Genomic DNA, 22168 nt, shown 5'->3' on the forward strand with positions numbered 1-22168 from the left:
AACTCATCCATTCACACACTGATGGTAGAGGCTGCTGAGTAAAGAGTCCATCAGTATTAACTCATTCATACACATTCACACACCGCTGAAGCCCACAAGAACCAGTGGGATCAACTTGGGGTTAAGTGTCTTTTCAAGGACACATCAAACATGTGGCTGCAGGAGCTGGGGATCAAACCCCGACCTTCCAGTTGAGAGACGACCGACTCTACCACCTGAGCCACAGCCGCCTTTTTATGTGGGTAAAATAATATATTAAATCATTATATTTATCACAACGTGAAAGTTATTATGAAAATAAATGATTAACATGATGATAATTATAATAAAAACGTATCATATGGAATAATTACCATTTAGTCATTACTGTTGAAGGCTGTTTACAAAATTAAGGTGAGCTACGCTTGTAAAAATGACTTTTCTCAATGCTTTTTTCATGAATATAATTTCTTACTAAAACGGATTGATTGTCACAAATGTTGTTCCCTCAGACTATTCATTATTCAATTTAAATTTTCCAAAGTTTAAGATAAACCGACCATCTATGTTTTAAAAAAATAAAGTTACAATAAGTGCTTTTATTTTCTAAATATGGACCGGAAGTTGTCGTCGTGCTGGGCTCTACTTGACAGTTGAGGCGAAAGAATTCATTTCAAAGAAGAAAAAAACAACAACCAGGAAGTTCACCTGAAGAGAAAAAGCAGCCGCTCTGTCGGAGTTTGAAACTCGCTTTAAGTCTTTAACAGGTTTTATTAACTTTTTTAAAAACAGCGGCAAAAACAGAGAACAAAGTCTGTCCAAAGTTTGGCTGCGCTCGGAAGGTTTTTAAGAATCCCAACAAGATGGACATTGATCCGGTAAGTGCTGAAGTTTGGTGTTGTTGTTCACAGATCGTCTCCGCCGTCAGGTGTAATAAAGTCAGACCAACAGGTGATCTCAAGCGAAACACCTGGTGACGTTCCCCTTCAAATTGTTGTAGACTTCGCAGTATGAAGGTGAGCTAGGTGAGCGCAGGCACTCATTGTTCAGAAACAAAATGGCCAAATGACACCTGCTGAAGTCAAACAGTCCCAGGTGGAAAAGCTCCTAAAGCTGGTTAAAGGTGCACTCTGGAGTTTTGGTAGAGAAATGTGCTGTATACGTTAATACACAGCCTAACCCTGTAACACTGTTTGAAGATGATACAGGAGGAGTTGTGGTGGTGGGGGCTTCTGGTAGATTTAGCTCCGAAGTGTTCAAGGACTCTGTTTTTTTTTCTTGGAGCAAAGTTTGTGTATTTAGTTCAGAAAATATAACAGAATTGTGTCACTGTTTCCGCCCTCCACCTAAACTTCTCCTGGTTCATAACAGTGTTCCAGAGATCACATTTTCCTCTGAGGACAGTTTGTGTTTAGTAGGGCTGGGTATTTCCATCAGCCAAACGATACGATATGTATCAGGAAACAGAGGCCATGATAGGATACATATCGTCTTCACTACAACAGCTGTTCTTGATTGTTGAGACTAACAGCAGAGGAACACCTCAGGTCCTCAGAAGCCTAGAAATACATTAAAATATTGTAATTCCAGAGCGATGGTTTAAGGTGTTATTGTGAAAATCGATAGGAGCACATGACGATATATTTCCATATCGATCACTGAGCACAGCCCTGGTGTATAGAGTTATAAACATAGACCACAGCATCTTTAAATTCTTTCACATTTCTCTACCAAAACTCCACAGTGCACCTTTAAACTGTGTTAACACATTGATGTCTTATCTCACATCATGTTGGCCTCATGCAACATTTCATCAGAACTCACAGCTTATTTAAAAACTTTATTTAAATGTGTTTAACCAGGAAAACCTCATTAAAGAGATACTTCCCCCGTTGAAACATGAATCTGTATTGACATTGGGTCATATATGTAGTAGAAATGTGAAATACATTTTGAAGTTGGTGCCTTCTTGGCAGAGAAAAGGCAGAAAGTGTCTTTTTGGCTCATGTGGATGAAAGACAACAACTCCCAGAATGCACAGCACCGCAGGCCACTCCCACAAAGGTCCTTGATTTACAGATAAATTAACTACAACACATAACGGCCGTTTCCTCAACTGATTCAGAGATTTCTTCCTGAAGGAATTGCACCTCTGCTTTATAGAGCCGTCTGCATGAGGTCAAATCAAACCGTCTGCATGAGGTCAAATCAAACCGTCTGCATGAAGTCAAATCAAACTGTCTGCATGAGGTCAAATCAAACCGTCTGCTTTGTAGAGCCGTCTGCATGAGGTCAAATCAAACTGTCTGCATGAGGTCAAATCAAACCGTCTGCTTTGTAGAGCCGTCTGCATGAAGTCAAATCAAACTGTCTGCATGAGGTCAAATCAAACCGTCTGCATGAGGTCAAATCAAACCGTCTGCTTTGTAGAGCTGTCTGCATGAGGTCAAATCAAACCGTCTGCTTTGTAGAGCTGTCTGCATGAGGTCAAATCAAACCGTCTGCATGAGGTCAAATCAAACCGTCTGCTTTGTAGAGCTGTCTGCATGAGGTCAAATCAAACCGTCTGCATGAGGTCAAATCAAACCGTCTGCTTTGTAGAGCTGTCTGCATGAGGTCAAATCAAACCGTCTGCATGAGGTCAAATCAAACCGTCTGCTTTGTAGAGCCGTCTGCATGAGGTCAAATCAAACCGTCTGCATGAGGTCAAATCAAACCGTCTGCTTTGTAGAGCTGTCTGCATGAGGTCAAATCAAACCGTCTGCTTTGTAGAGCTGTCTGCATGAGGTCAAATCAAACCGTCTGCTTTGTAGAGCTGTCTGCATGAGGTCAAATCAAACCGTCTGCATGAGGTCAAATCAAACCGTCTGCTTTGTAGAGCTGTCTGCATGAGGTCAAATCAAACCGTCTGCATGAGGTCAAATCAAACCGTCTGCTTTGTAGAGCCGTCTGCATGAGGTCAAATCAAACCGTCTGCATGAGGTCAAATCAAACCGTCTGCTTTGTAGAGCTGTCTGCATGAGGTCAAATCAAACCGTCTGCTTTGTAGAGCTGTCTGCATGAGGTCAAATCAAACCGTCTGCTTTGTAGAGCCGTCTGCATGAGGTCAAATCAAACCGTCTGCTTTGTAGAGCCGTCTGCATGAGGTCAAATCAAACCGTCTGCATGAGGTCAAATCAAAGTGCGTTCTTGCAGATTAGTTATTTCTCATTTGACTAGATTAGGATGGAGCAGGGAGTATAAACGTCATGTGACAAATCAGTCCTGCTTTGTGTTTACAGCCTCAGATTTCTAAAGATATATTATTGAGCTATAAAGATGGCACTAACGTGTGTAATGATCCCATCTGATGTGTCAGCTACACTAACAGGAAGTCTTTTGTTTGAGCCGATACGTTTGACTGGAAGTCTGAAGTCACACATTTATGGAAACATTCCTAAAAGAGGCCTGACCCAGTTAAAAGCTTAAAGACGCCATGCGTGAACTTCATGGTTTTTTATGGTTCTGCTGATACCTGATCGCTCTCAGCTGCTCAATGAGCCTCTCTGAACATAAAACACCAACACAGGGAGAGGAACAGCGAGACATGCCACAAGAACTCACATACACGTGATGTAAGAGGAGATAAGGAACTGGAAAATATGTCAAAGAAAAAGCATACCAAAACCATTTGTACAGGAGTCAAAGCAGCTACATAGCAGCAGGCGAACAGGTGTGAACAGGTGTGTTAAATAATACGGCACGCACCAACGACTCCAGAGGAAACAAGGAGAGGTATCAGAGGGAAGGGAGAGGTATCAGAGGGAAGGAGGGAGGGAGGGAGTAAGATTTAAAACACAGAAATAAGTGAAGGGCGGGCGATGATGAGCTGAAGAGAAGAGAAACGATTAAGGTACATTAAGAGAGAGAGAGAGAGAGAGAGAGAGAGAGGAGGTGGAAGATGACGCAGCAGTGCTGTCTCTGTTGCCTAGCGACCGTGTTGTTTACACTTTGTTGCTGGCTCATGGGACATGCCGTCACTGTAGATCTGCACATACACACCTCAAACCTGCCTGGAGTTTAAAACATCATCTCTGTAGGATACATGTTAAATTCCTGTTTGTGCAGAACGTTCCCGGATGGTTTGACAGCCAGCAGGGTGCGCTGTCACATGAAACAGCTCAAAAGTCTTTAGAGACTCACAAAGCCAACGACAGCTGCGTACACACGTTGAAGGATGACACTGATCTCAGCATCCTGAGAATACATGCTCATCATTTCAGAGTTTACAAAGAAAAATCAGCTGGAGCCAGACTAAGACCAAATCTTTAGTGACCCCCGTGGTGGTTCTGTATTTTATACATGAAGGTGGCTCATAAAAGACAAACGGGCCAATCTTTAGAGCCGGAGTTATCTTCAGGTATTGACCCTTTTGGAAGGGAGTTACACCACAAAACATGGAATCTACATTTTCTAAGGTACCCTTCTTTATTTAGGCCCACTCCCTTCATATACATCCAGTTTGCACCAAAGGCCAAGTTCGAACCCCCCACCTTCTGGTTGAGTGACAGCCGACTCTACCACTGATCCAATTCACTGGTTCAATCCCAAGTTCCTGCAGCCACATGTCCGGTGTGTCCTTGGGCCAGACACTTAACACCAAGTTGCTCCTTCTGCTTCGTTGGCTGATGGTCTCTTTACTCAGCGGCCTCTACCATCAGTGTGTGAATGTGTATGAATGGATGAGTTAATACTGATGGTCTCTTTACTCAGCAGCCTCTACCATCAGTGTGTGAATGTGTGATCTGCAGTGTAAAAGAGCTTTGAGTAGTCAGAAGACTAGAATAAATATACAAGCTCAAGTCCATTTACCTTTTAAATGAATCAGGAAACCAAAGAAAGTTGCTCAAACAAACTAAATACATGTTGAAGAGTTGAGTCGGTGCTCAGCTGCTGAGGAATGAAAATGTTACTATTTGGATTTAAGACCACATACCACAAACTAATCTAAAACCATTCTTGTGTTTCTCCTGATAAAACCTTTGAAATGAAGCTTGGATTCTGACTCAGCTCACATTCTTTAATCATTCCTCTCTGTCTGATCCCAGGAGCGAGGAGGTGTGGGGCCAGAGCCCGAGTCTCAGGACAAGGTGCAGACTTTGAAGGATCAGGTGGATGGAGTGAAAGATATCATGACACAGAACGTGGACCGGATCCTGGCCCGAGGAGAGAGACTGGATGACCTCATGGACAAGTCAGAGGACCTGCGAGAAGGGGTAAGTCATACCGAAGGATTTTACCTTTTACTTTGAGTCAAAGTCAGCTGACACATGGACTACTGAAACCATGGAAACCATGCACAAGTTTAACAGAATTTTCAGGAGTGCAGATGTGAAAACAGCTTAAGTCTCATAAAGCTCATTTTCTGAGGTGACATGTCAACATCTCTGCCATGAACAAAGGCTCACAAATGGCCGCCTTGTGGCTAGTTTTACAGTCCAGGAAGTGTTTGTGTCCTCTCTGAGTGCATGTGACGTCTCCTCCTCCCCGCTCAGGCTCAGCACTTCAAGCAAACGTCTCAGAAAGTGGCTCGCACCTACTGGTGGAAGAACGTCAAGCTGATCGTGTTGATCGTGGTGGTCGTCCTCATCATCGTCCTCATCATCATCCTGCTGGCAACCGGAGTGATTCCTGTCGGCGGCAGCTCGGTGCCTCCTATAGTCACTCCCACCAGCAAGCCCTAAACACACACACACACACACACACACTAATGTACATAATTTAGATCAAACTCTGATATATCGACCCGAGCAGATCATTGCCGTCTGGTGAAACCTCAATTATTTCTGGATAGGTTTCTACTGTTTCTTTTTTTGTGGTCATACTGTCATTCAAGAACGCCACACTTAGGTTAAAGTCACTTTAATGACCACAAACATTTTAAGCCGCCTCGCAGCACCAGTCCATCGGAGCTCTTTTTGAAAGAGGTGTAAAATAAAAACCCTGTCACTGTTATGAGAGGGCGCCGTGATTCACCCATTCTGCGTCCTTATTATGAAACTGTTTAATCACACAAGTTGATTTCATCCTTTAATCCGGGTCATTAGAGCGGATTAATGGGGGTTTCTCCGGCGTCTTAGTCGACATTAAGGATATTTTGAGCGTTACCTCGTACGTGTACCTTTACAGAAACGGTCTGCGTTTTTTAGAAGGACCAAAAAATGCAGTTTTTCATGAAGTTTGAAAATTGTTTTAAATCTGATCTAGTTGAAGGTCACGTTGTGTTGAAAGGAAGTCTTGAATGATTGTTGGATTTCTATGTTACCATCTGTGGGCTTGTTTACTTTTAAAGTATGTTACACTACGCATTTCTTTTTCTATGGACTCCCAGTTTTTAGTTCCAAGAGAGGAGACAAGATGACAGAGGAGAGGAGGGGAGAGGAGGGGAGAGGAGAGGTGTTGAACATCAAAATTGTTGAGCAGTTAGTTCGTGCTACAGCCTAATGAGCATTTCATCAATCCTGGACATAATCTTGGAGTTGTGCAGTATAAATATCTGACACTACATCATTAACAACCCACCAGAGTCCACAGTTAAATGGTTTTACCACAGTTGTCATGTGAGGGAAAATTCAGCCAACCAGCTGAGACGTTAACCCCCGCCCCCTCCTCCAGCCTTCCCAGTTTATGACTTGCAAACTGGCTGTCTCTCAAACATGTAGTGGGTAGTGTAGTTTTTTTTTGTCAGCCTGGAGCAAAGCCTTGTGGGTAATTCTCTCCTCCCCTCTCTCTCTGCAGTTACAGTACTAGATTACATGCGGTCATGAATCCCTGTATGAACTGTAAATAGTCCGTTGTATATATTGACCTCGTTCTTTAACCTACCTGTTAATTAAACTAGAGGATATTTATTGAATGATTTAATTAAAGTTTTCTCTGTTGTTAGTGAAGTATGAACTGCTGGAAGCTCTTTGTGAGTTCTCTATAAAGTGGTCATTCGGATCGATTCTTCCTGAAACTGTCATTTGAAGAACTACTGTTTGATTATTTTCTAAATGAAGGTTTAAATAGGAACAGATTTAATGTTGTATAATAACCTGTCTCTGGGACGCAGCAGGCCTCAGATCTGTGTCTGTACTCTCGATCGTCTAAGGCTGTGAGAGACCACGTCACACGTCCGCCATTTAAAATTCTCTAAACCGATGTCATGTAGCTTATTGTCTGATCAGCTGGGTGAGTCTGATGGTGTTCCTTTGGTTTTAATGTTCTGATATGAAATAAAAAGTATTTACCACAGCTCTCGTGTTGGTTTCTCTTCTTTGTCTCAAGGTAGAGAAACAGTTGTGATAATCGGTGGCAGTGATTCAGTTTCTACCTCCCCTCACTGTACAACCATCAATCAATCTTTATTTGTGTAGCTAATATTCATAACAAATGTTATTTAAAGACTCTTTACGAAGAGCAGGTTAAAGACCTTACTCGTTATATTACAAAGACCCAGCATTAATCCATCATGAGCATTGAGCAACATTAAGCAAAGTTACAGAGGAGAGGAAGAGCTTCCTTTAAGAGGCAGAAGTCTTGGGCCAAACCAGACTCATAATGAACAGAATCCCCAGCTCCTACAGCAACATGTCTGATGTGTCCTTAGGCAAGACATTTAACCCTGGATTGCTCCCACTGCTTCATTGGCGACGCATGAATGGAGTTAGTTAAAAGAAGAATGTGCAACATGTTAAACAAATATCTCATAAATCCAGTCTATCCTGTGTAAATGTGTCTCTAAGTCATGACTGTCTACAATGAGTGAGAAGCTCGAGTCCCACTGGCTGTGTTGTTGTCAGAGCCGTGTTTACATGGACGGGACGGCCGGCTCCTCCCCTTGTGTGTAAAAGCTGTTTTAGTCAAGAACTAGAGAGAAGAAGAAGAACATACTCACTGATTATTTGGATGTTAGTAAGAGTTTTTAGATCACGCTCATTCTGTGTCAGTTTACATGTAATGTGAAGCTTCAAGCTAACTAAAAAGTGCTAACATTAGCATGCTAACACAACCATGCAGAACAGCTCCCACTGCTTGGTCTGGCGGTGTATGAATGTGTATGAATGGATGAGTTAATACTGATGGACTCTTTACTCAGCAGCCTCTACCATCAGTGTGTGAATGTGTATGAATGGATGAGTTAATACTGATGGACTCTTTACTCAGCAGCCTCTACCATCAGTGTGTGAATGTGTATGAATGGATGAGTTAATACTGATGGACTCTTTACTCAGCATCGTGTTCAGCAGATCGCAAAGATCCGCTGTAGATCGCAAAGATCCGCTGTAGATCGCAAAGATCCGCTGTAGATCGCAAAGATCCGCTGTCTGACCAGGGCTCAGAAAATCAGCAGAGACACCTCCCACCCCCACCAAGGACTGTTTTCACTGCTGGACTCTGGAAAGAGGTTCCGCAGCCTCCGAAGCAGAACTTCCAGGTTCTGTAACAGCTTCTTCCCACAGGCCATAAGTTTTTTGAACAGGAAAAAATAATCTCTCCATTCCCCCTCAAACCCCCACACAGGACTACCTCACTGGACTGTAAAACACAATATAACGTGCAATATATTTATCTGTATAGTATTTTTACACATAGTTTTTCTTTTTATATCTATTTATATCTGCACCTTATTTTTATTTTTTATATGTAAATACATGCTGCTGTTTTTATCATGCACTACAACGGGCCAAATGCAACGAAATTTCGTTCTTATCTGCACTGTAAAGTACAAGTTTGAATGACAATAAAGAAAGTCTAAGTCTAAGTCTAAGTCAGCAGATGATGGTTTCACTTTTTTTTACTTGTAGCCTGGTAGCCTATATTGCTTTTATTTCAATCCCAACCTTGTGGTAATTAGGAATATTTCACCGGTAAGAAGGCACAGGGGAAAGTTTTTTAGATGCGTTTTTTGTAGTCCATTTTCGGAACATTGTAGTTTCAACACGGCAGACCCACGTCAATAACCTCCGCCGGCCCGTCGCATTTAATTACGTCGCCTAGTGGAAAATGTGTTCGGATTGTCAGAGCAACGAGATCGCCTTTCCCTGAGTCCTTCATGAATTCTCCTAACATCTTTCCTTGACCTCATGACGTTTTCGCAGGGTTAAGGTAAAGTGGATAGTGAAAGGAGATAGGAGGGACAATTTGAACGCACCCTAACTTTCAGTCAACCTAACGACAGGCTGAGAGCTGGAGCTGAGGCAGGTTTTAAACCTCCTGACAAACCGTTACACCGCGCCCACCTGTCAATCAGGTCAGCTACACACCTTATTGTGAATAACTCTTATCCTTCATCAAATCAAAACTGATGAGTCATCAAAACATTAACCCCCCCCCCCGTACAGTTTGTGCCTGTGAGAACAATAACCAGTACTGTTTTTGAACCAGGCTGTAAACTGGCTCTTTTAAATGGGTGTGTATGTGACTTGTGAGGCTCTTGGTCCACCTCATGCCGACCCTCACTGAACTGTTGGATCTTGTACTTCAGCATTGGCTTCATTTTTCAACCCCGGAGGTTGCAACTTGATTTCCAGTTACTGCTGTGTTTTAAAGTTTGTCAGCCCTCTGGCGCCCCCTGCTGACCTGGGGCTGCAAGCAGAGGTCTGCCTGCCTTTCTTGCCCGTTGACAGGCAGCTCCTCTGGTTGTGCTAACAGCTGTGTGAGCGTGAGAAGGCAGGTTTTAAGACAATAAAGTCAGAACGTGTGTACTTCACTTTTTAGATCAAATCTTGACATTGGATAAAGTATGTCTGCCCTTACATCAAATGTTGAAGTCATTTCAATCAATCAATCTTTATTTGTATAGCGTCAACTCATAACAAGTGTTATCTTAAGACACTTTACAAAGATCAGGTAAAATACCTTACTTATTGCTATATTACAAAGACCCAGCTTAATGCTATATTGAGCAGGGTTTGAAAATAGGATAGGGGGAGATGAGATAAGATGCAGGAAGAGGGATAGGGATCAGGTGGGGCGAGGGGGTTGGTTGTTGAGGGGCGGCTGTGGCTCAGTTGGTGGAGTCATTGTCTCCCAACTAGAAGGCTGAGGGTTCAATCCCCAGCTCCTGCAACAACATGTCAGATGTGTCCCCAGGCAAGACACCAAACCCCGAATTGCTCCCGCTGCATTTACCATTTGTTCAGGCAGGCCATCCACCTCAGGAGCTCCCAGGAATTTCAGATGAAGTGTTTAGAGTGGCTGATCTCGTTAGTCTGCACAGTTATACATTATGATGCTCTGTCGTTAGTGGAAGACAGGATAGTGATAATGTTTGGTGTCAAATGAGTGAAAACGTGCAAGCTGTTACTGAACTGTGCAGCTGAGAAAAACATTTAAAACATGTTGGTGTGTTCGTGGACAGAGTGAGATCACTCAAAGAGGCAGTAAATATAATAGAAATCAAGTATATCCTCTGAAAATAACTCTGTGAGTCATGACTGTCTACAATGGGTGTAAAACCCGTGTCCCACTGTCTGTGATGTTTTCAGAGTTTTCAGAGTCCTATCTTCAGTTTGTTTACATCGCCAGGACAGCCAGCTGACTCCTCCCCTCGTGTATAAAAGTTGTTTAATTGAGGGACTAGAGAAAAGAAGAATAACATACTGTACTCACTGCTTAACTGTGTTTCTAGATCACGCTCATTTCAGGTAAATTTACATGCAGTGTGAAGATACAAGCATAATAAAGATCGCTAACATTAGCATGCTAACACAACAATGCAGCGCAAGTTGTTTTGGTTTCATGCTGGTGCTCAAGGGCGACATCTGCTGGATCAAAAATCACATATAAAGCCTTTAAAGAACACAATGAGATGACTGTAAAGATTCTACAAAATGTTCTTCATTCACTGAACGACCGTCTACACATCGTTACATGTTTTACTCCTCTGTAATGCTCCAATCTGTCTCGTCTCAGGTCTCAGTTCACCTGTCGTCTGCTTGACTCTCACACTGTTTGTTCTGCGTTTGTAACTCTTTACTTACAAACTGAGCTCATCCTGCCCGAGGGCTCCAGGTCACATGTTCAACTTCAACTTCAAAAGCTTTCAGCTCTGACTCTCCAACAGTTACCTGAAACCTTTTCACAGCTTCAGCTCAAAGTGACACATCGCCTGCTTCTAGTGGGTCAACATAAACTGACACCAGGGCGCGGGGCGGGGTCAGGGGTCAGATGTAGAGTGGACAGGTGCGGACGTAAAGTGGTCTTCTAAGAGGTAGATCAGCGGCCTGTTCAGGCTTGTCTGAGGGTCACTTTGAATAGGCTGTATAAATCAAAGAATATGAAGTCACCTTTTCTTAATACTCATATTCTGATAACAGGAGCTGTTTAACATTTTCATGTGTCAGCAGGGAAAGTGATACTTGAGTTTATACATTTCAAAGCATTGCTGGATGATGGTGATTTGGTGTGTTGTTTCCATGATGACTCTCTGCACAAAGTGGTTATTGGTCATTTTTAGTCGGCTCGAGGGTTGAGTAACTGAACTTTCAGGGATGCATGGACAGGTTTGAAGTAAGTTCCTAACCAAATGTTTTCCTGGGAGCTCCTCTCGTTTTTCCTCTGGAGCGTTGGTGGAGAGGGCCTGCTGCTATGGTAAATGGTGAATGCACTTGAGCTTATACAGTGCTTTTCTAGTCTTCTGACTAATCAAAGCGCTTTTACACTGCAGGTCACACCTACACATTCACACACTGATGGTAGAGGCTGCTGTGTAGTGAGACCATCAGAAGTTACTAATCCATTCATACACATTCAGACGCTGCTGTCGAAGCAGTGGGAGCAACTTGGGGTTAAATGTCTTGCTCAAGGACAAATCAGACATGTTGCTGCAGGAGCTGGGGATCGAACCCTCGACCTTCTGGTTGAGAGGCGACAACTCTTGATTGTGATTGAACTATTCCTTATGGGGGGACATGTGTTACAAAGCAATGATCTACTGCAGTGATTTTCAACTCGTCTAGACTCAGGACCCACCACCAAATCCTCCATGAGAAATCATGACCCAAATTTTTATATTTTATTTGATTATCAGAATCTAGCACCAGAGGAGGTTTGTGACCCTGTATAAACCAGCTCTCTCAGAACGCTCCGTTTTGGTGTGTGTGTCTCTTTAAATGTAATGACCCCCCCCCCCCTGAGTTTTCCTGGTAGACATCACTCCTCTGGAGAGAGAATAAAAATGGAGGACTGGCTCAAAATTTTAGCTATAGACTGGGGGTGGAGTCCATGGGTGGAGATACCAGGGGAGGGGAGGGGGTTTCTTTTTACCAGAATCCCACTGTGACATCACAAGGAGAGCACATTTGAAACGGAGCATTTTTCTCTGTGTTGTAAGACTTATGCAGACCACAAACAAAGGACTGGATGGGTTTATTTCACATTTGTTACACAAATATATGTTCAAAAACACTGTAGAAGTGGATTTTTCATGATATGTCCCCTTTAATAAATAACATCTGCATGTTTCCATCCAGAAAACAACCACCATGTAGCCTTTACTGTTTTACATGTAGCTACTGTAATAAATGTTCCACTCGTGTTTATTGGAGCTTTTGAACTGCACAACAGTAACATTTAGCGAGGAACATTGTCTTCCAACTCTGTTGAGGACTCTTTCTTGTGGGTTGAATAATGTGTGCTAAGCTGTGAGTCAGAGTTGTTGAAGAGGAGGAGAGTGGAGAGAGGTTGCATCCCAGTCATGGTGTTGCTCCACATTCAGTCTGCAGGGTGACCATGGGCCAGGGCTGCTGTATAGGCCGTGGGCAGCTGTGAATCACAGACCTGTGCAGCACTGTCATGGCACACATCCCTCATGTAACGTGTGATGGAGGCAAGAAACTGAACTATGTTCAGTGACACTGGTCATACTGGGCTGTACTGTCAGGATTGCATGAAGTTATCAGAAATGTACAGCGTCATCTTTTCTGGGGAACAAAGCTTCAGCGTTATTTTAAGTTTTTTATAATGAAGTTCTTGAACTAAGGATCAGAAGTGATGTTCGAGAAGAACACAGGAGGGCGCTGACGTCCTCATCAGGACAAACAAACACTCTTCATTACTGGAAAACAAGAATGTGGTACTAATCTAATAATCAGTTACTGCTTCACCATTTTATGTTTTTTTTTTGTATTATTTGTTTTTTACATTTTATTCCAATCACCTTGTTTCTATAATCCAGGAGTGGATCTCTGATTAAGATTAAAAATCTCTCATGTCGGCTGCTTCTTTACTTCAGACATACAAACAACATTTCACTTTATTTTAAATAGAAGTTTGACAAAGTGGACTACACCGGACCATCTGTCACGTCATTGGAGGCTATTTATTAACACATTAACCTTTCACCCCTGAAGGTAAACACTAACACGCTGCACACCTACTATCCCGGGTCTGTTTGTGTTCAGGGTTATATTTAGTCTGGCTCATATTTCCACTTCTCCAAATGCAGGTTTCACACACTTATGAACAAACTTTATGTGTAGTTACTTTTTATGCTTTACTTTCATTTTTAAGACGAGTATAGCGTATGTTGTGATGCATTCAAGGACCGTAGGACATTTGATGTTTTTAAATTCGATTCTGTGTCTGTATTATTTTCCTAGGAAAAAAATTATTGCAGCATACTTGAATATTGTGAATACATAAATGGTGTGAATCAGAGGAGATTTAGAAGTGTGTATCCTATGGAGACTGAAACATAAGTGGATATACTTAATATATCTGCAGGGTAACTGCACTACACCACTGGGTATACATCTAGTGTTGTCTGTGTGCAGAGAGAGAGGAGAGAGAGAGAGAGACAGAGAGGTCAGGAACCGACACCAGGATTTTCTACAAGTCAAAGCTATCAGCTGTAATGTTTGTGTGAACCAGCAGAGGTCAGTCAAGAGTTCATTTGGTGCATAAGAAAACAAGCTCTCAGCACTGCAGCACATGCTCTGGTACTTAGATTCAATAAATACACCACCATGCAGGGTCGGCTGTGAAAGGTCACTTTTCAGTCCCATGGACATTTCTAGGAAGCAGCTGAGACAGATCACTTACAGTCCCTCCGTGGTCCCCCCCTGCTAGCTCCATGTCAATGGATAGCTCCCCTACTGTCACAGCTTATAACTACAAGGTTCAGTTCCCAAACACAGCCTCTCTTCTTAGTACAAGTCTGGAACAGAGATCTGAAATCGTGCCAACAACCCTCTCTGCTGTTTAGTTTAGCATTAATTAGATTTAAAATAATCTGACCTTCTAGGCTTCAGATATGTACCTTCGTTTTTATAATCATCAATACACCAAAACAAACTGAGCAAGTGATTTCTGAAGAATCTGATATAAAGCTTTTATTCAGCTTTTAAACTATTTAAACAAAATAGAACCACGTTAATACTGACGGACTCTTTACTCAGCAGCCTCTACCATCAGTGTGTGAATGTGTATGAATGGATGAGTTAATACTGATGGACGCTTTACACAGCAGCCTCTACCATCAGTGTGTGAATGGATGAGTTAATACTGATGGACTCTTTACAAAGCAGCCTCTACCATCAGTGTATGAATGGATGAGTTAATACTGATGGACTCTTTACTCAGCAGCCTCTACCATCAGTGTATGAATGGATGAGTTAATACTGATGGACTCTTTACTCAGCGGCCTCTACCATCAGTGTGAATGTGCATGAATGGATGAGTTAATACTGATGGAGTCTTTACTCAGCGGCCTCTACCATCAGTGTGTGAATGTGCATGAATGGATGAGTTAATACTGATGGAGTCTTTACTCAGCGGCCTCTACCATCACTGTGCGAATGTGTATGAATGGTTGAGTTAATACTGATGGACTCTTTACTCAGCGGCCTCTACCATCAGTGTGTGAATGTGTATGAATGGATGAGTTAATACTGATGGACTCTTTACGCAGCAGCCTCTACCATCACTGTGCGAATGTTTATGAATGGATGAGTTAATACTGATGGAGTCTTTACGCAGCAGCCTCTACCATCACTGTGCGAATGTGTATGAATGGATGAGTTAATACTGATGGACGCTTTACACAGCAGCCTCTACCATCAGTGTGTGAATGGATGAGTTAATACTGATGGACTCTTTACACAGCAGCCTCTACCATCAGTGTATGAATGGATGAGTTAATACTGATGGACTCTTTACACAGCAGCCTCTACCATCAGTGCATGAATGGATGAGTTAATACTGATGGACTCTTTACTCAGCGGCCTCTACCATCACTGTGCGAATGTGTATGAATAGGTGAGTTAATACTGATGGACTCTTTACGCAGCGGCCTCTACCATCACTGTGCGAATGTGTATGAATGGATGAGTTAATACTGATGGACTCTTTACGCAGCAGCCTCTACCATCACTGTGCGAATGTGTATGAATGGATGAGTTAATACTGATGGACTCTTTACGCAGCAGCCTCTACCATCACTGTGCGAATGTTTATGAATGGATGAGTTAATACTGATGGAGTCTTTACTCAGCAGCCTCTACCATCAGTGTGTGAATGTGTATAAATGGATGAGTTAACACCGATGGACTCTTTACACAGCAGCCTCTACCATCATTGTGTGAATGTATATGTGTGACCTGCAGGGAAAAAGAGCTTTGAGTAGTCAGAAGACTAGAAAATAAAAATACAAACCCAAATCCATTTACTATTTACATGACAGACTTTTAAAACAAACCTATCGTTGGTTAAAGTCCAACAAGATCAGAATCAGCATCTTTATTGCCAAGTATTTTTACACATATGAGGAGTTTGACTCAGTCTTTTGGTGCCTAACAAATATCAAAAGGGTTAAAGATAAGTTATTAAGACGCCATAGATCAACAGCATGGCTCCTGCTGACAACTTAAATAAAAAAATAAAAAATATTTAAAGCAATTAAATGCATATAATAGAACATAAAGGAGGAGCTGTGCAGGTATGTGTATGATCTACAGTGAACATATCTTCCAGAATAAAACTCCTCACAGTGTGAAGCAGTGTAAACAGATACATGTCAGTAAGATGGATCTCACAGTTTGATCTCTGAAACACAGATGTGTGCAGTCAGGGCATGCTGGCTAAGATCCTAAGCAGCTGGGCCTGATTTCGGTTAATGCTCCTTTTTTTCTCTAACTGCATTTTTCACAGTATTCAAACTTATTGACACACATTAGTTTTCAGTTTTGTCCACCCTTCAGTTCAACGTCCTGTTTTAATGATTACAGCTTTTCAGAAAATCCCCAAACATTTTCTTTTTGCTTGTGTTTCAAAAGCTAAAGGTTGGTAACAGACTCCAGAAAAACAAGCCCAAATGCCCCACAGAGTTTCACTAGAGCTGATCTGTAAAGTTAGAGATAAGATATCTGGGAAGTTATGAATATCTACTTCGTCACGGCTCAGCTGAACTCTGTCACCACGTTGAAGCTGCTTAAAAAACAGCGAAGGAGTGACAGTAAAGACATATTACTGAGACATATATATGTTATTACATTAAAACCTGTGAATGCAGGTCACACATCCACACAGTAGAGGCTGCTGTGTAAAGCGTCCATCAGTATTAATTCATCCATTCACACACATTCACACACTGATGGTAGAGGCTGCTGTGTAAAGAGTCCATCAGTATTAACTCATCCATTCATACACATTCACACACTGATGGTAGAGGCTGCAGTGTAAAGAGTCCATCAATATTAAAACATCCATTCATACACATTCACACACTGATGGTAGAGGCTGCTGAGTAAAGAGTCCATCAGTATTAACTCATCCATTCATACACATTCACACACTGATGGTAGAGGCTGCTGCGTAAAGAGTCCATCAGTATTAACTCATCCATTCATACACTGATGGTAGAGGGTGCTGTGTAAAGAGTTCATCAGTATTAACTCATCCATCCACACACTGATGGTAGAGGCTGCTGAGTAAAGAGTCCATCAGTAATAACAACACAGCCAGTGGGACTCGAGCTTCTCACTCATTGTAGACAGTCATGACTCAGAGACACATTTACACAGGATAGACTGGATTTATGATTTATTTTTGTGAAACATGTCGCACAGTTTTTATTTTAACTAACCCCATTCATACGCCGCAGAAGAAGTAGCGGGAGCAACTTGGGGTTAAGTGTCTTTCCCAAGGAGCTGGCTGCAGGAGCTGGGGATCCAACCCCAAAGAGAGAGACTGCCAACTCTACCACTGACCCACAGCTTTAATTTATCAGCTTTTTTCAGAATTTGTCAGGATAATATAAACCCTTATATGCCCAAGACCAAAACTTTAAAACCTTCCTGATTAACTAATCTGTTGAAGACCTCCGAGCGAGGAAAATAAATAAAGAGGCAGACCGTACACAGTCACCTTTCTGTTGACCCAACAATGGGCGACCTCGACGATCCCAAACGAGGGAATGTGTTGTTTTGTCAACAGGCGGTGACTAAATTAAGTTTTGTATCCCCAACGATAAAAAGCGTTATTAGTTTTTAGTATAACAGGCTCTCAGACGAGCACAAACATAAAGAATGTACTGAAAGCCTGTTTGTCACTGCTGGGAAATCAGCCTGGAATCGTCTGTAGTCATGTGGATGTGAGTGTGCCGTCAATGGATGAGTGTTGGACAATGATGTGGAGGGAGGGCGGTCAGCATACTGAATATGGCCTTTGTGTTTGAGCCTCTTTCCACAGAGGAAGCCTTTTGTTGGCTGTGTCTCTGACTCCAGCAGCTCTACCCTGTCACAGTCTCATGTGCTGAAACTGGCAGGAAAAGGCTTAAGTCTCTGTCCATGCTGCTGATGACAATATGTCCACTTCATGATGATGATGCAGTAGTAAGATGATTCTGGGCTATGTTTTGTATGATTGTCAGGCGGCTGTGGATCACTTGGTCGTCTCATAACTTGAAGGTCAGAGGTTTGATCCCCAGCTGCTGCAGCCACATCTCTGAGGGTCTTTGGACAAGACATTTAACCCCAAGTTGCTCCCACTGCTTCGTAGGCAGTGTACAAGTGTGTATGAATGGATAAGTGTGTTTCAGCACAACAGATGCAACATAAACAATTTTTCCTTCCTCCAAATTTTTAATTTGCCCGGTGTTTCCAGAGATCATCTAGTTCTTTTTTTAAAATCAAAAATCCCTACAGTGTTTGTGTGAGTGTGTGTATGTGTGTCTCATGCCAGCTCCAGCATTCTTCTGCAGAGAAAGAAAAAGGAGTGCAATCAGCCAACGGATATCACCTGTGCTAATTGACTCTGGCACTGCTCCCCAAGCCTCTCTAACATCTCTCCCCTACAGATGAGCTGTAGGAAACACCTCACTACCACAATAAGTAAATACAGATGGACACTTTACTCAGCAGCCTTTACTATTGCAAAAGTGCCTGAGCTAAGCTCAGCTGTCTTTGTATATTCATTGTGATTCTGCGACGACGTAATATTGGTGTCCCAGTCTGTGAATTCACATTGCATTTGGTGTTGTGGAAGCACGGCACCGCGGGAGCTCCACATACACAGACAGACAGACATGCACACACACACACAGCGCTATGCTCCCCCACTGGTTCCGCGGAAGGAGGGCGAATACTTCAGTATGGAGGAGGTGTGGCCAAAGCTGTTTGTTTTGGTTTCATGGTGGTGCTCAAGGGCGACATCTACTGGATCAAAAAGGTTGCATGTTCATCCTTTAATTCTGATGGACTCTTTACCCAGCAGCCTCTACCATCAGTGTGTGAATGTGTATGAATGGATGAGTTAATACTGATGGACTCTTTACACAGCAGCCTCTACCATCAGTGTGTGAATGTGTATGTGTATGAATGGATGAGTTAATACTGATGGACTCTTTACTCAGCGGCCTCTACCATCAGTATGTGTATGAATGGATGAGTTAATACTGATGGACTCTTTACTCAGCGGCCTCTACCATCAGTGTGTGAATGTGTATGAATGGATGAATTAATACTGATGGACTCTTTACACAGCAGCCTCTACCATCAGTGTTTGAATGTGTATGTGTATGAATGGATGAGTTAATACTGATGGACTCTTTACTCAGCGGCCTCTACCATCAGTGTGTGAATGTGTATGAATGGATGAGTTAATACTGATGGACTCTTTACACAGCAGCCTCTACCATCAGTGTGTGAATGTGTATGTGTATGAATGGATGAGTTAATACTGATGGACTCTTTACTCAGCGGCCTCTACCATCAGTGTGTGAATGTGTATGAATGGATGAGATAATACTGATGGACTCTTTACACAGCAGCCTCTACCATCAGTGTGTGAATGTGTATGTGTATGAATGGATGAGTTAATACTGATGGACTCTTTACTCAGCGGCCTCTACCATCAGTGTGTGAATGTGTATGAATGGATGAGTTAATACTGATGGACTCCTTACACAGCGGCCTCTACCATCAGTGTGTGAATGTGTATGAATGGATGAGTTAATACTGATGGACTCCTTACACAGCGGCCTCTACCATCAGTGTGTGAATGTGTATGAATGGATGAGTTAATACTGATGGACTCTTTACACAGCAACCTCAACCATCAGTGTGTGAATGTGTATGTGTATGAATAGATGAGTTAATACTGATGGACTCTTTACTCAGCGGCCTCTACCATCAGTGTGTGAATGTGTATGAATGGATGAGATAATACTGATGGACTCTTTACACAGCAGCCTCTACCATCAGTGTGTGAATGTGTATGTGTATGAATGGATGAGTTAATACTGATGGACTCTTTACTCAGCGGCCTCTACCATCAGTGTGTGAATGTGTATGAATGGATGAGTTAATACTGATGGAGTCTTTACACAGCGGCCTCTACCATCAGTGTGTGAATGTGTATGTGTATGAATGGATGAGTTAATACTGATGGACTCTTTACTCAGCGGCCTCTACCATCAGTGTGTGAATGTGTATGAATGGATGAGTTAATACTGATGGAGTCTTTACACAGCGGCCTCTACCATCAGTGTGTGAATGTGTATGAATGGATGAGTTAATACTGATGGAGTCTTTACTCAGCGGCCTCTACCATTAGTGTATGAATGGGTGAGTTAATACTGATGGAGTCTTTACTCAGCGGCCTTTACCATCAGTGTGTGAATGTGTTGGTGTGACCCGCTGTGCAAAAGAGTCTTTGAGCAGCAGGAGACTAGAAAAGAACTCTACAAGCTCAAGTCCATTTACCATTTTAGTTTAAAAAGTTATTTTATTGGGAGAGTAAGTGAGAGTTCGAGTGGCCCCTCACTAAAGTGTAACTGTAGTTTAAAATACACAACAGTTATAATATGTATACATTGTGTATAATAATAGAATCGTTTAGCTGATGACATGGAATGGAAAACAAGTGACACACGTTTTGATGCAGCTCCTTTAACCACAGCTTTGGGTTATGTTACATCACACAAACTGCTTTAAATAGAGGCAGTTACAAGGCGAGGTTGCTTCCTGCTTTACTTTGATAACAACATTTCTGAGTTTGTTTTTTCATAGTTCTGTGCGGGTGTGGAGGCCCTGGTCCCATCCTCTTTTCTTTTCAGTGTTAATGACAGAGGAGTGTCACCTCACACTGCAGAATTTAAAATAAAATCATGTCAGAATGGAAAGAGTTTATCAGTAAATAGAAAAAGAACTTCAGCTTGTAGAGTTCTTTTCTAGTCTTCTGAGGTACTTGAGGCAGGGGTTAAAGGGAGGTAACAACACCACGGGGGTCATCAGGTGGGCACCCGCCTTCACAGGTGTTTTCGACGACAGGCCCTAAACATCTCCAGAGGGCTCATCTGGTGTACCATGTCTGCCCCCCTCTGCTTTACCTCCCTCTACTCGCCCTGAGGACCTGAACCCCCATGCCCTTCAATCAATTCAGAAGCCTGGTGGTTGATCTGCCCACAAAGCTGCTGCAGCTGACCTCAACACGGCAGACCCTTTTTTTCCAGCCACCTTTCTCAGCATCACTGCTAGTTCGGAGTATGTGAGGCTTTTGCGTCTGAAGGCCTCCTCCCTCAGCGACCGTTCCAGGGCACGGTCAGCTCTACTATCTCCATCTCATAGTTTTCCTTCCATGTAACCTAGCTCTGTGTTTAATGTGATATCTCTAGAGTGCTCTGTTTTATGTGGCGTTTATGGGCATGGGACAATGTGCTGCTCAGCATAATTCTAATGGGATTAAGATCATCTTTAGATAAACAAAGAATACTCAGACGCTTTAGAGAGGTTAGCTGTTGGAACCGATAATTTATATTTACAGAGCTTCAGCTGTGGGTGTCGAGGTAAAGAAATACGCTAAATTTAAAAATGGTGGGTTTTAGATCTTGTGAGAAATTCCCACAAAGAAGCAATAATAACCTTTGAGAGGAAAAAATGTGAGAATTACTCCACTTCCTCTTTCTCATGTTTCACTTTCCAAACACTATGACCGATAGTAGCTGTAGATCCAGAGTTTGTGTATATCCTCTTTTTGTTACAGAATGAAATAACTGTACTTAATAATCACACAGCTGTTTAGACAAAACGCTTTGCTCACATCATCCCAGTTTAAGCCTCTTTGCATTGCTTACCCATTTCTTTTAGGATCTATTTTAACATTTTACATGGCCAGGCACCAGACTACATCCATGAACTCCTCGCTCCTTACCACCCAGAACGGCCTCTGTGATCTGCAGGGTTAGGCTCCTGGCAGTTCCTCAGTCGAGACTAAGGTCAAAGGGTGATCGATCATTTGCTGTACCGGCTCCTCAGCTCTGGATCAGCCTTCCTGTTAAAGTTAAATCTGCTGACATTGTCTCTGTTTTTAAATCCAGACTCAAAACACATTTTTACACACTTGCCTTTTTGTCTGATAACTAATTTTATCTGTTTGAGTTATTACAGCTCTGTTGTGCAATCATGTGATTTAAAGAGGGCATATTATCCCCCTACTCCAGCTTTTCAAACTGTCCCCTGTGGTCTAAATGAAACATCTGTGCTGTGCTTTGGTCAAAATATAACATGAATCAAGCACCAGAAGAGGTTTGTGACCCTGTATAAAGCAGCTCTCTCAGAACGCTCTGTTTTGGTGTGTGTGTGTGTCTCTTTAAATGCAATGACCCCCCCCCCCCCCCCCCCCCCCTCTGTAGAGAGAATAAAAATGGCGGACCTGTGCAAAAGTTTTG

At 42.5% G+C, this 22168-nt stretch overlaps 1 protein-coding gene across 1 annotated transcript; it reads left to right on the plus strand.

Annotated features, from left to right (window-relative positions):
• The first annotated feature begins 638 nt into the window (after positions 1 to 638).
• vamp8 (vesicle-associated membrane protein 8 (endobrevin)) lies at positions 639 to 7254 on the plus strand. The gene is made up of 3 exons (XM_020636426.3): positions 639 to 857; positions 5067 to 5234; positions 5514 to 7254. Exons 1-3 carry the CDS (start codon positions 843 to 845, stop codon positions 5700 to 5702), a joined length of 372 nt encoding a protein of 123 aa, XP_020492082.1. The 5' UTR covers positions 639 to 842; the 3' UTR covers positions 5703 to 7254.
• Positions 7255 to 22168: the final 14914 nt, after the last annotated feature.

The sequence above is a fragment of the Labrus bergylta genome, chromosome 2 (genome assembly GCF_963930695.1).
Source record: "Labrus bergylta chromosome 2, fLabBer1.1, whole genome shotgun sequence".
Lineage (NCBI taxonomy): Eukaryota > Metazoa > Chordata > Actinopteri > Labriformes > Labridae > Labrus > Labrus bergylta.